This window comes from Protopterus annectens, chromosome 13.part0, assembly GCF_019279795.1.
Source record: "Protopterus annectens isolate FY-2018-M chromosome 13.part0, PAN1.0, whole genome shotgun sequence".
Lineage (NCBI taxonomy): Eukaryota > Metazoa > Chordata > Ceratodontiformes > Protopteridae > Protopterus > Protopterus annectens.
In genome coordinates, this window is record NC_056747.1 from 1,194,315,265 (window position 1) to 1,194,330,216 (window position 14,952).

The following is a 14,952-nucleotide window of genomic DNA, read 5'->3' on the forward strand; positions in this document are numbered from 1 at the left end:
GGAAAGAGGAAGGCAATAGGGCGAAAGTTTGAAAGCTCAGTAGAAGAGCCCCCTTTATGTAGAGGAATTATGTGAGATATTTTCCATAAGGTAGGGATTTTTCCTTCAGAGATAGTCCTGTTAATAAGTATGGATATGGGGTAGTCTATAGCTTTTGCAGCAATTTGTAGGTATTCAGATGGGAGTTGGTCAGCAGATGGGGTGCAAGGTTTAAGTTTTTTGAGAAGCTTATAAATAAGAGATGTAGCGACAGGTTGAATATGAAAGATATTAGATGAGGTTTTAGAGGTATTTGGTAAGGAAGCAGTAGGTGTGGGTAATGAATTAGCTAGGGTTTGAATGGCTTCTGTAAAATAATTGTTAAAGGCATCTGGGATCTGGGTGGAATTGTTGAGGTTGAAGCCTGAAGGGGTAGGAGTAGTTGAATGTCCTGGTTTAAGAAGTTTATTAATACCTGACCAAAATTTTTGAGGGGTTTGTTGACTGGTTTGTTGAAGGTGAAGATAAAATTCCTTTTTGTCTCTAAGAGTATCTTTCTTGGTGGCATTTCTTAATTGTTTAAAGAGGAGGTGATCAGATGGACATTTGGTAGCTCTCCATTTGGCCCATATTTTATTTCTTAGGATCATTTTTTGCTTAGTTTGTTTAGTTAGCCATGGGGCAGATTTGGATCTTATCCTAGTAGAGCAAACAGGAGCGTGATAGTCTAGGATTTGTAGAAAGTTGGTGTTAAAGTAGGTCACTGCCTCATTAAGTGCAAGGTGAGTCAGTGGAGACCAGTCACATGCTTGCAATTCATTCAGGAAATTATCAGGGTTGAAGAATTTTTTGAGCGGGATGTATTGAGTTTGAGTAGTTGGGATATGCAATTTTTGTCTAATGACATATGTAAGCATATGGTCACTAATATTATCAGGAAGGGTTCCTGGAGTATAAATGCTAGGGTGGTTATTAATAAGGGTCCAGTCAAGAGTTGTTTCTTTCCTATTAGGTTTATGGATTCTAGTTGGAGTGGTTATTAATTGAGAGAATCCATAGAGATTTATGTGGTTAGTAGGGTGCTGGGATGAACAGGTTATCCAGTCAATGTTAAAGTCACCAAGTATAATGGTTTCTTGGGGTAGTTGGTTAGAAAGTGAACTAAGTAAGTTTTTTAGAATATGAGTATTGTTTCCAGGGGGAAGATATATACAAATTAGGTAGATAGATTTGTTGTTGTTCATTTGGAGTTTGGTAGATAATATTTCAGATTTGGAGTCTAGCGATGGAAGTTCATTATAGAGGGTAACTTGGAGATTAGATTTATAGATAATGGCTATACCTCCGCCTTTCTTCTTTATGCGGTCACATCTTAGTATGTTATAGCCAGGAGGGGTAATTTCCTGGTCTTGAGTAGAGGGTTTTAGCCAGGTTTCTGTAAGACATAGAATATCAAATGAGTGCAAGTCCAGGAGTGAATGTAGGTGGTGTAATTTGTTATTTATACTTCTAATATTAAGGTGAGCTATTCGAAGGGAGTTAGCTGCTTTAGTACATGATGAAGGTGTAGGTGAAGGAATATTATTTAGGTTAAATTTATTCTTGGTATTTGGACCAGCGTTAGGATGAACATCCCCGTGTAGGAGGAGGTAGTGCTGGGGATAGAATAGGAATTTAAGGATCTTTAGTGAGTTATTAAAATTCTTTTTGTCTAAGTAGAATGTGACATGAGTTGTTCTGTGGTATTTTGGTAGTAGATAGTTAGAGGTACAGGTTATGTTACTATGATTAAGGGTGTTGAAAAAAGAGGATGGTAAAGTTTGCTGGAGATGAAGGTTTTGTTCATGTAAAGTAATGTTTTCAAAGAAGGTGATAAAATAAGGTATGGATAAGGGAGGCTATAGTAGTGGTAAAGAGTAGGATATATATGAAAAAAGCTTTGTGTGTTGGAGACATGGTAGTGAGTAAGTATCAGATGAATGTAGTTTGTGAGAGTAGGTCAGTTCTAAGAGTAAGTAGAAATGTGCCAACTTACAGAGTAGGGTTTTGAGGGAAAAGAAACAAAAAAGAAAAGGCAATATGAGATAAGAAGAGTTTGAAATTAACAGGTAGATACTGGAGATAGCAAGTACAAAGTGTGGTAAGGCAAGGTAAAAGGAGAAATAGAAGGAGAGGGAGAAAGAGATTGAGTTAAATAGGTAATGAAAGAGTTGGGAGATTGTTCTAGAGATAATGAAAGAGTTGGGAGATTGTTCTAGAGATAGTGTTTTGAGATAGGTGGAGCAAGAGGAGGGGAGTGAAAAAAGAGATACAAGTTAAAGGGAGAGGCCTAGTAATTTGAAGGATGGAGATAGGTTAAGAGAAATAGGGGGAGTGTTGAGTGAGGTATAAGTTAAGGACCCCTGGGGGTGGGTGGGAATTGGGGGTAGGGAGGGGAGAGTAGCGGGGCAGACACCAGTAAGGCGAGAGCAGTGGGAGAAAAACAATCAGTAAGGTAGTAGTCAAGGGCAGGAGGCAGGAGAAGAGAAGACAGATAAGGTTATACTGAGGGTAAGGGTAAATAAAAGGATGAGAGAATTAGAAGAGACGCAATTCAGGGAGAGATTAAGGGGACGCTTAGAAGAAGTGGAGGTAGTGAATGAGAGCTAGGTAGAGGATTGAAAGGACTATGGGAAGGAGATATAGACAGGGCTTAGAAGGATGAAAGAAAAAGAATAGTAAGGGAGAAAAGAACAACAAGCATAAAATGATTTAGAGTAGGAGGTAGGGAGAGAGATATAGATATACATATAGACCAGGTTCTGCAAACTTACTCTTTTCTGGGGATAACTGTAAATTACAACAAATCTCATCTGCAACCATCTCTGAGTTTATAGGAGCATTTCTCAGTACAATAAAACAATTGCTTCCTTTCCATTACTGAGAGTTCAGAGTATAAGATTCCAAGTCAAAAAGATAATCTGCAGTACATCAGTTTCAGCCCACCTGGTACTTCAAGGCTCTGGGATCAATCGCAGCAGTAATAACGTTGGTGCTACTTGCAACATTTTATATGAGACTTCAGTGAATGTTTTCTCTGCAGTGGTTGATTCTTAACCAGCGTTTGTCTGAAAAGATTAGAGTAACTCACATCTGCAAGAGAGTTCTCAAGTGGGGGATTCATTCAGGCGAAATTCTAGAAGGTCATCCATTCATTCCCCCTCCACCCAAGACCCTAGTGACACAGATTCTTCCCAGCTTGGGTGGGGGAGCATTATCTGGGGAAACTGTCCAAGGCACTTGGTCCCCCCCCCCAGGAGGCCAATTTGTATATAAATGTCCTAGAGATGAGAGCAGTACTGTTAGCGTTGCAGGCATTTCATAATGCTCTCCCTTTGGGAATGATTGCAGTACAGTTGGACAAGTCGGTCGTCTGGTAAATTTACAAACAAGTAGGAACCAAATCCTACCTGTTGTGACGAGAAGCTCTCAGTGTGTGGCAGTGGGTGATCTCTTCCAGCCACTTTCTTTTAGCAACGCACATTCCAGGGAAGTCCAGTATGATGACACACAAATTCAGCAGGTGCGTTCTTCTTCCTCATGAATGCTCCCTAAAAAAAAAGATTGCAGCCATGGTATTCAGATAGCGGGGCCAGCCTTGCAGCGATCTATTGCGTCCCATCTGAATGACAAATGCAGCAGCTACTTTGCCCTAATTCCATCACTGGGGTAATCCCCAAAGGATGCTGTTCTTCATGATTGGCCTCCGTTCTACTTTATGCATATCTTCCTACTCCAGTAATTCCCAGATTTCTTCAGAAAGCTGCAAGGTTGAGGAGCAAGGTCATCCTCCTTGTCCCTTATTGGCCTCAACAGATTTGGTTTCCTTTTCTTTGGCCTCACCTGATTAAACCACCTTGGTTTTTGGATCCAACTTTGGACCTCCTGTCTCACCCAGCAAGCATGATACATCTAGACATAGTACATCTCAGGCTGGGCTGTCTGGTTCTTTCAGTTCTGTTTAATAGCTAGACAACCTATGCTCTCTTCTCCTGTCTGTCATATTCTTTTGTCCTCCCATAATTGTTTTTCCAGGAAACTACTCCAGCAAATGGAAGAGATTTGTTTTTTGTCCTCAGAAACATAATATTTAACTCTTCACAGCCCCCATTGATAATATCTTGGAATGTCTAGTGCATCTTTTGAAGTAGGAGCTAGTTTTTCTACTGTTAAAATGCATTTAACAGTGATTTCAAATGTTCATGTTTGAATAAATAGTTCTGTAGCGTCCTCTTAAGTTGAGCAAAGCATTTTTAAAGGCACTCTACACTTAAGTCCCTCCTTTAAAGATCCTACTCCCCCTTGGGACCTAAAGCCTGTGCAGCAGTCTCTTACACAGTCTCCTTTTGAACCCTCTGCAACATATAAACTCCACTATCTTTCATGGAAAATTAATTTTCTTAGAAATTCTTCAGGCAGAGCTAATGGCTACTGAGATCCAAGCACTGTGCTCAAAACCTCCATATGTGATTTTCCATAAAGACAGTTACCTTGCATACCAACCTATCTTTTCTTTCAAAGGTGGTGTCAGAATCCAGTATAAATTAATCTGTTAATTTGCCAGTATTCTTTCCCAGATTTTCTGACAAAGGAGAGTATGTGTTACGCTTGCTAGATGTTCATAGAGAGTTGTGTTTTTACTTACATAAGACTAAAAACATCACAAATTCTGACCAGTTATTAGTTTCAGATGCAGAACCAATACTGGGTAAATCGGTAAAGTTACTGTGTCTCTAGATGGATAACAAATTGCATTTCCTTTGTGTATAACAAATTGGGCATTGCGGCCCATTCCACCAGATCCATGGCAACGTCTCAGTTTTTCAATCCTGAATGTTCATGGATGATTTGTGCAGCAGCTACGTGGGCTACTCCCCGTACCTTTAGTACTCATTACAAATTAGGTTTGGTCTCCAGAAGAAGGGCATATTTTGGTTCTATGGTGCTCAGGAATATCCTTCCTTGAGTCCTCCCTGAAAGTTAGGTAGCTGAGGACTCTGTCCCATCAGTTGAGGACAGAATGAAAATTGACAACATTTGGTAAAGAAGTTATATACTCACCATAATGTTTCATTTGTGGTGTCCATTTTTATTCTTCCTCCGCTCCCCTCCCACCAATCCTCATCCTTAAGGCTTCCAGAAGAGAGTGTTTGTTTAGAAGACCTATGTCATTATTTACATAAACTCCAGATAATAACTTCTCCATGATGATTTTCATCTTTTACTTTACTGAGGCAGGAAACAAGATTTGAGGTAGTTGGGGTTGGTGAATTCTTGGTAAGGTAGAAGCTTAGAGAGTTTTTGGTTGCCACGAACTTTATCAATGGCCGAGTCAGATCCGCAGGATTGGATCCGAACCAATCCGTTGAGAAGAATGAAAATGGACAACACAGATGGAACGTTATGGTGAGTACATAACTTCTTTTTTAAGCATTTGGCTCAAAGTGGTATGGTGGAGTCTTCCTGTTCCAAGGGTCAGCTGTCTGCCAAGAAAAAGGCCAAAAAGCATGGGTCTGATACAGCTGCTCCAGTTTCCCTGGACATCTCTCTTGAGGCTAGTGAAAGCGTAGAGGATCATCTGGTGGTGGTCTCTGATTTCTCTGCCTCTGAGGCTGATATGGATCTGACATCTCGCAATTCCTCAGATGCTTTGCAGATGTCTGCTTCTAATGTTGAAGGGGAATTTTGGCTGATTATCTCAGAAGGACCCAGGGAGATTCAACAGATTTTACTTGGGTAGGAGATTCTTATTGTGCTTACTGAATGTCACCAGGGATCTGATCCTCCAAGGGTGTTTTGTGCGTACTTTTTTTTTTTGAGGATCCTCAATGTAAATGACAGGATTTTACTCTGGTAGGGGGGGTATTTAATGCTTTAATGGCTTTAAAGCCTCTTGGAGAGGTGTTGGTGCCTGCCCCCTTCCTGATCTTCCACGCATCTTAAAAGACTTTGGGAACAGATTCTTCAGATGAGGATCTGGATTTGGGGGAAGAGCCCCTGACTTGCTCTTTTCACATTCCTTCCCCCTTGGACTATGGTTCAGAGGAAGATGATTTCCTTAGTACAAATTCCCCTTTGGATTGTTCTCAAGTCTCTGATATTCAGAAAAGGAATTATGAGGTCTTTCAAATGGAGTCTCTTAAGCTTTCATGTGTTCTTCCCCCTGTTCTGGCTGTCCTGTATACCTTTTCATCAGCTTCTGTTGCCCCTGATTGTTAGCCCACTGCATCCAAGAAATCTGATAGATTTTACAAGGGGTCTGATTAATGTAAATTTCTTTAGAAATGCCCTTCTTCTGACCGTTTTGTAATGTCAATCTCTTCGGACAAGCCCTCCAGGTTGTTGACCTCCCAAGTTGCTACCTTCAAATAAGGATAGCAAAGCTATGGAGAGGCTGGGCAAAAGGTTTACACTGATGCCATTTTATCCTTTCAGGCCATTAACTGCCAGACTCATAACCAGGTTTGTTTTGACCCTCCTTTCTCAGGTTCTGAAGTGGTTTCTGACCTTCCTGACTCAGAGGTAAAGGCTTCTGCTGTTTCCCTGTTGGGCTGTGCCTTTCAGATTGCTTGCTATTGTATCAAATGCAACTGCATTGCAGCTTATGCCCCCTCCAGGGCTGCTGCTTTTGGGTCAATTATGTCTTGTTACTATTGACTTCATCTTCATTCTTTGCCTAATGACATTAAGGCCAAACTGTTGCATGCTCCTGCAGTTGCCCTTGACCAGGGTAAGGTTAAATCCTTGCAGGAGTTGAAACGTAGTTTTGTTTCTCCTGCTCATTAGTTTTAGAAGAATTATTCCTCCAAATCTGCTTTTTGTTCATAGGCAGGCTTACCTTCCACCTAAGGGAAAAAGGGTTCTAGACATGTGCCTCCTGCTAAGAATACTCAAACCCCTACCCCCAGAAACCTGCTTTTAAGGGTAAGCCGGATTCCATTTGACAGTTTGCCTCCCCTTTCCCTTGGCCAGGTCCCTTTATCCCTCTGTGTTCCCCGTCCGTTCCAAATTTATTAAAGATCACAGCAGACTTTTTGGTTTGTCCATCTGCCAGGGAGAATTCATGGTTTGGAAGTCCTTGCCTCCCTTTAGGACATCCCTTAACCTCTGCGGGAACAGCATCTTTTCCCAGAGGTCTTCTATTCTCTTTTGGTCCAGAACATTGTTCAGGCTGTGCCTCCTGTCCAGGTAGGGAGGGATTTTTATTCCAGAATGTTTTTGGTTCCCTGAAAGTAGTGCAGTTGGAGACCAATTTTGGATCTTTCCCAGCTCAGTACCTTTTTCTAAATTCCTTCCTTTCATATGCCTCTTTAGACATCCTTTCTCCTCTTACCTCAGGCCTTTTTGGTCTCTCTTCCTGCCTTCATATCCCAATCCATCCCATTTTTAGGGAATTTTCTTCCTTGCATTTTAAGTTCTCTGCTTTGCCCTTTGGCCTCTCTGCTGCCCCAGGGGTATTCACCAAATGCCTTGCTCCTGTCATTGCCTTTTGCAGGATGAGAGGAGTTTATATCTTTCTCTAACCGGACGATCTGCTCTATCAATCTTCCCCCAACACTCTACTTCAAGATTTTTAAGTTTACTATTTCCCTGTTACAGAGCTTGTGGTTCACCATAAACTTCGATATCAGTTCTGACACCTTTCTGGGGTAATATTTTCTTTGGTTGCAGACTTCAGACTATTCCCATATTGGCATCTCTGCCTGCCCCCAAGGCCATGTCTCTCACTGCCTTTTTCTGGTGGTCTCTTCCTCTAGCTTCAGTCATGGCTAGAGAATTTCTCACGGTCCTTGTGTTTATGGCTTTCATCATTCCCATGCTCCGTCTGGCAAGGCTTCACTTGAGAAAACTTCAGTGGTACCTCTAGTCAGTGTGGCTCCAACATTGCCACCCCTGGACTTCCCTGTACTCTTCCTTCCCTGTCTCAAGTTTGAGCTTCAGTGGTGGATTCATCAAGTTTTATCAACCCTGGGGGCTTCCTTTCCAAGTTTCGTTCCTGATCCAAGAACTCTTTTTACAGATACCTCAGACTGAGGATGGGAAGCCTGCTGTGGCTCTCTCAAGGTTCAGGGTATCTGGCCTCTTCATCAGAGGTCAGACCACATCATTATAAAGGACATATGAGGGCTCTACTTCTAGCTCTTCAGGCTTTTTATTTCATCTTTAATCCTGGGCTGTTCAAAATTTTCACAGACCATGCCACAGTGATGTGATATGTCAACAAGCAAGGGGGTGCAAGGTTCTATCTTTGCAGAGTAACTATTCAGGTCTGGGGTCTAGCTGTCCAGTATCAAGCAACTCTTCTGGCAGTTTATGCTCCCAGGGAATAATGTAGTGGCAGACTCCTTGAGGAGGTCCACCATACAAGCTCATGAGTGAATGCTTCACATAGAGGTGCTCCTTGACATTGTTTATCTTTTTGCTTCTACTCTGAACAGACAACTTCCTCTTACTCTTTTTCAGAGTCCAAGTCCTCTGGTTTGGAAAGTAGACGCCGTGTCTGTTCCTTTCAAGGGTATGTTTCAGTGTGCCTTTCCCCCCCTTCCTCCATTACCATTTAGTTCTGCACAAGATCTAAAAGGACTCTCTCATAATTTAGCTAGTATCTCCCTTTTGGCCCAGACCGCATTGGTTCTCCCTTCTTTCTCACTTTGCCAGAGGCAATCACCACAAGTTACCTCACCTGGTGTATCTTCACATGCAAGACAAAGGGGTCTGTTATCCATCCAGACTTTCAACTGATGCTGTGGATGATAGGATTGTGATCCCTTTCCGGTACCTCTTTTCGGAGGACGTGCTTTGCGTTCTGCAGGAGGCCTGGAAACCCACTACCAGGAAATCAAACATTCATATGGAAAGGATTTTCTGTCTGATTGCCCCTCTGTCCATCAGTGTCCTCTATCTGTGGTGCTTCCTCTTGTTCTCTCTTGTGTGTGTGATCTGCTCCATGCTGGGTTAGCATATTCTTCAGTTAAAGTTCACCTGTTCGCATTGTCTACTTGTCTGTCCTTGACTCTTCCTCTGGCTTCTATATCTGAAGTCGGACAACTTGTTAAAAGCATCCTTCATATCAGGCCTCCCAGGAAGCCTGTTCCATCTTCCTGAGACCTCAGTTTTGTACTTGAAAAATTGACTCTGGCTCCTTTTGAGCCTGCTTCTTCATCTTCCTTACAACATTGTTCTTGGAAGACTGTACTTCTTTGGCTCTTACTTCAGCCAAGACAGTGTCTAAACTTCAGGCTCTCATGGCTGTTCTACTTTCTTAGTTTTCCACAGAGACTGGGTGTCTCTTCGTATTAAATCTTTTATGTCCAAGTTGGCCAGCAAGAGATGTCCCTTAATCAGTTTATTCATCTTCCTTCCTTCCTTTTGTTTGTTCTCCACAGTCTGCCATTGAGTGTTTTTTTTCATATCTTGGATTTGCAGAAACGGGTCAGATATTTAGATAAAATCAGTTATTCACAAATCTAAGCAGCTGTTTGTTTCCTTTCATTCCAGGTCTTTTGAGTTTTGTTGTTTCTAAATAATCTCTTCCTGGATTTCTGAGGCCATTTCTTTTTATTGTAGGTTTTTTTTTTTTTTATGGTAAAGTCTTTTCTTGTCATTAAAGGCTCATTCTACCAGGGTTGTTGCCTCCTCTGGTGCTTTTTTCAAGAGGCTGAATACCAGTTCCAAACTTGAGGCTACTAGTTGGTCCTCTGTTCAAAATTTCACTATGCATTACAAGTTGGATGTAATTTCCAGGGCTATCTTACATGGGTTTCTGGAGGGCTTTTCCAGGCCTTCCTCCTCCCAGGCTTCCTCTTCAGCTTTTGTACTCTCCCTTAGGTTATGAATACTGCAACACTGATACAGAAGGATATAGTTTTTGTTTGTGTCTTTCGGCTTTTCCCGGTTAGGGGTCGCCACAGCGGAACTCCGGTCTGCTAATGATTGGCAGTAGATTTTTTTACGTACTGGCTTGCTGGGCCTAACGCACAACCTTCAATGAAGGAACGCCCATTCACACATGTCGCTACACTGAAGACGCTCTTAGAATTGAACGGGCAACGTCTAACTGTGAGGCGACAACGTTACCGCAGCACCACCACCGCAGAAGGATCTAGTACAATTGTAAAATCTTACCTTCTCTTCACTGTTGCAGTATTCACTTCCTTTCTCCTGCCCACACTGCTCTAGCCTATTCTTTCTTGCCCTCTTAGCCGAGGGTCTCTTCTCCTGTCTCTCCCTATTCACTTGTTTTCCTTGTCCCAAGAGGACTACTATTCCTCCTGTGCTTTTTAATTTCCAAGTGTGCACCCATACATCACCTTCATGCCCTACACCTTGTGCAGGGAGTGTGTATGTGTGATGTATGACACTTGTAATTAGTAAAGGCTTTGGTATCCTGGCTAGAAGATGGGCTATCCTTGGCAGGAGATCCCTTAGATTATGGGTACTGTAGCAGTGAAGAGAAAGACATCTGCTGTTGTAAGATTTTACACAACTGTGATTTTTAAATGGGGAGAAGTGAAAGTAGTAGTTCTGCAGTTATGAGAGAAAGCTTTTCATTTTTATTAACGTGTTACTTGTTTACATGGACTGATCCATTAGTCATGCTTTTCAACCATATCCTGGCTGAAGACGAGCAACACTGGCATAATGAGATTAAGTACAGTGAAAACATTTTGAGTACGAGAGCTGTCACCTTGTAAATGTTTACTTCAGATGGTAGAAATTAAGCTAATTTCAGCTTTTACTGTTTATTTCTTAAAATTATTAGTAACTATGATAATACTCAAAAAAAATCAAGCGCTGGAAAAGTATATATGTTTATATAAGGTGCAAATGGCCAAGTGTCATTGTATTGTGCTGATTTAACTTTTTTTTTTTCTCTCAGATGAACAAGAGGCATTGAACTCTATCATGAATGATCTTGTTGCCTTGCAGTTACGCAAACGTCATCGGCCTTCAGATTATGACAGTGTGAAGAATAAGCCTAATAGCCACTGTAATAAACAGGTGCTTCTTTTTTTTCTCATTTTTAATGTTTTCATTAAAACATGTCAATTGTATGTTTAATACAGTGGCAGTCTTCCTCATACAGTCATGTTTGCAAGATTTCTAGAAAACCCGTGTGACATTTTTCTCTTTGCTCCCCATGATTGCTGACCATGTGGACCTCTTCCAGGTAGCCATCAAGAGATTCTCCTTAAACACTTGTTTGTTACTGTTTTCACATGCTCCATTAACACACTGGGTGGTAGTGGGGAGTGTGTATTGGTTGCAGCATGGAGGTGCCATTCAATTGAGTCTAGTATAACCTACACTTCTCTGCTTGCTGTGCTCCTCTGTGTTTTCACAGTAAATTGCAGGTTTTGCAGTGGGCTGGAACATCTCCCAGGGTGATGGCTAACCTAAGTTGCACACTTTCCCCTCCTTTGGCAGCTCTAGGTGCATCTGAGTTGCTAATTGACTGCGTTGTCAGTGTCACCATCAGGACTTTATCCCTCTATACCATTTAGCCAACTTAGTTTCTTTTTGACTAAAACTGTGTTGTCTTTGTTCTGAGGGGAGGCAAACATGTCCATCTCTGGAGTCCCCCATTTGTTCCTCAAGAGATTAAGTATTTCTGGTTCCAGTTTCCACTCGTGTGGGTCCATGAGATTTTTGCTTAGGTCATCTGCCAGTGAATTTAGCTTTCCTGGCAGGAATTGAGCTTGTAAGTGCACTTGGTAGCTAAAGGCTGTGTTCCACAGAGCCACGGCTAGTCTGCAGAGAGGGTACGAGTGGGTTTCTCCCCTGCTTGTTTATGTACCACATAACTTTGGTGTTGTGTGTCTTTACCAATAATTGTCCTGGAAGAATGTGGTCCTTGAAGGCTGTCTGGGAATTCTGTACAGCTAACATTTCTTTTTGGTTGATATGCAGGTGCATCTGTCTCTGGTTCCATTTGCCCTGTATGCACTGCCCTGCCAAGTGAGCCCCCCATGCATAGTCTGATGCCTCTGTTAGGGTTTGGGTGGTAGGGGGTAGAGTGAAAGGGAGCCCCTTGTTGTGGTAGCAGGCTTCTGCCCACCAAAGGAACTCTGTCTTTATCCAAGGAATGAAAGGAATCATTGATTCCAGGTCCTGAGAATGTTGACACCATAGGCTTTTTAAGATACCATTGTAGGTTCCTCATATGCAGTCTTGCATATGGAATTAGTAGAATGCAAGAGGCCATGAACCCCCAGGGCTTGCAGAATTTTCCTTGCAGATAGCTGGGTCTTTGTGGCCAGTAGTCTGAAGTAGGTTGTCAAATAAACTTGTTTCTCTGGAGTGAGGAAAGCCATCTGGGAAGTTGTATTCAAGCTTGCTCCCAGGAATACAATTTGTTGGCAGGGTACTAGGTGAGATTTATTTTTGTTTATGGTGTAACCCCAGTGAATTTAGAAGTTTTTTTACGAATGCCAGATGTTTTAATAGCAATTCCTGGCTTTCTGCCTGAATCAGACAATCGTCCAAGAATATTTCTTTGCCTGCAAAATGTAATGGCTGGAGCTATACACTTTGTGAATACCCTGGGCACAGTAGATAAGCCAAAGGGAAGTGCAAAGAACTGATAGTGCATTGAGCCTGCCCAGAAGCGTAGGTATTTCCTGCAAGTCTCCCTTATTGGAATGTACAAGTAAGCTTCCTTTAAGTCTAAGTTGCCAACTTGGCATCTTTGCCTAGCATAGAAAGCGGCTGTTGAAGTGTTAGCATCTTGAATTTTGGGATTACCAAAAAGGTGTTTAGGATAGAGAGGTCCAGGATAGGACGCCAGGAGCTGTCTTTTTTCGGTACCAGGAAATTTCTTGAATAAAAACCTTGTCCCTTTTCTGCTGGGACAGGTTGAATAGCCCTGACACTTAGGAGAGGGAGAACCTGCTGTTAAGCCTCTGCCCACTGATTTGGGGGTAGGTCTGGCCAACCATTTGGGGTTGGTAGGGTATGGGAGTGGAATCTGTATCCTTGGGAAACTATATTCAAAGCCCATTTGTCCTGGGTAATGAGTTCCCAGTTTTTTGCATGTAGGGCAAGCTTTCCTCCTAAGGGAGCAGGCAGCTGAGTAAGGCTTGGAAGGGTTAAGGTTAAGTCATTGTGCCATTTTCCCATAAGGGGGTGTATTACTACTCCCTGCTTTGGAAGTGGGAGCCCCCCACTGCTTAGGCCTGTGCGTAGCCTGAGACTGTAACCTAGGTGGTCTGCTGTTCCTGGGTATGGACTGAGAAGTCCTGGAAGAGGCTGGAAAGGACCAGTTCTTTGAAGGCCAATGCCTACTAAATCTGGGAGGCTGTACTTGCAGGAAATCTTTAACAGTTTGCATAGATTTAGCTTTTTCCTCAATCTTTTTGAGGACGACTTCTGCTTTGTTGCCAAACAGGTGGTCACGGTTTAAGGGAGCATCCAGTAATTTAGCTTTAACATAATCTGGCAAGTTTTGCTCCTTAAGCCAAGCATGCCTTCTAAGTACAGACCCAGTGACAAGCAGCCCTGCAAGATGCTTCTAAAGAGTCAAAACCACACTGCAAAGTATGTTTACCAACTTGTTCTGCAGAATGCACTAAATCCCGTAATTCTTTGTGTTCAGTACAGTCAGGAATCAACATCATTTTCTGTTTAAGTAGTCCCATAATATGCTGCTGGTATTTTAACATATGAAACTGGCAATTTAAAGCCGTAATGGCCAAAGTAGCAAAAGTATATACTGTCTTACCCCGTCTGTCCAAGGCTGTAGAATCCCTATCAGAAGGCGTTGAGTTTTTGGCAGCAGTAACCTTAATGCCCTTTGGTCCTTGGGAAATGGTCTCTGGATCCGCAGTAGGATTCTTGAAGAGGAACTTGTGAGAGTCGGGTACTCTCTAATACCCGTCAGGTTTTCTAGGAGCAGGAGGTAAAGTGTCTGGGGAAAGGCTAGATTCCAAGTAGGCATCATCTACAATGTCCACTACAGGAGGAATAGCTAAAGGCCTGTGTTGAGGGAGGAGTAAGAATTCCCTAAGCCTCTTTTTGGAGTCAGAGTAATCCTGGCTTTCCCAGTGGAAATGCTCCCCAGGAGTATGAAAGGTTTCACCAAAAGAAAAATCCTCTGGAGGGGAAGCAGAGAGAATGGAATCCTCTGCATCAGAATCCTCTTAGGTAGATAAGGGCAAATCCTGGTAATCGGAAGAAACAGAAAAATCAGATTCCTGATCAGAAGAATCAGTTCTAGGTCTCTTAGAGGGGGAAGGCTGGCTTCCCCTAATTAAGGTAATAAGGTCTTCAGCCATTCTAAGCATTTGTTTTTTAGGTGTATGGGCCTGAGCATGCGGTTTGGATGGCTGTTTTCTAGGCGTGGGTCGAGTTTTAGGCTTGGATGAAGAAGATGGCATTGGTTTAAAATGCAAGTCTATAGGCCTGAATGCACCCTCAGAAGCCGGTGTCTGCACAGTGGCTCCAGACCCATCCAAGGTAGAGACATCCGCAATATGATGACTGCAACAGTGAATACACTCGAATATCTACATTTATGATAAGTGTACACAACTGTACTTTTTCTATGGAAGGGTGGAGCTGTCCAATATTTGCATACTAAATGAGTGTCATTTTAGTGATAGGCTATTTAACTAAAAGTTCTTAATCTTCACTAAGGTTGTGTAACCCATGAATTGATATGTTGGGTAAGGGGTACTGCGGCCAAAGCCTCCAGCTCGTCCACCCCCTCTGGGTAGAAGTTGCCTTGTACAACACTGAAGTATTTAATTTTAGTTACATTTTTAATGAACTTTCAGTGTATGGTCTTTACATAACTGGTAGTCAGTTCAGTTTCTACATTTGGAGTGTCCTTAAACCAGAGAGAGAATTTTAGTATTTCCCCTAATGGGAATAGTGTTTTGCTCGATTAGAAAAGCATTGGTTAGATGATGTATACTCTGGTCATTGATGACTGTT

At 42.3% G+C, this 14,952-nt stretch overlaps 1 protein-coding gene across 1 annotated transcript in view; it reads left to right on the forward strand.

The window, feature by feature from the left end:
- The window catches only part of MAP3K3 (mitogen-activated protein kinase kinase kinase 3), a 1,217,405-nt gene that overhangs the window by 109,962 nt on the left and 1,092,491 nt on the right, over window positions 1–14,952 (forward strand). The window contains exon 3 of the mRNA XM_044055195.1: window positions 10,898–11,019. Within this exon, the coding sequence (XP_043911130.1) occupies window positions 10,898–11,019 (122 nt within the window). The remainder of the gene's footprint in view (window positions 1–10,897; window positions 11,020–14,952) is intronic.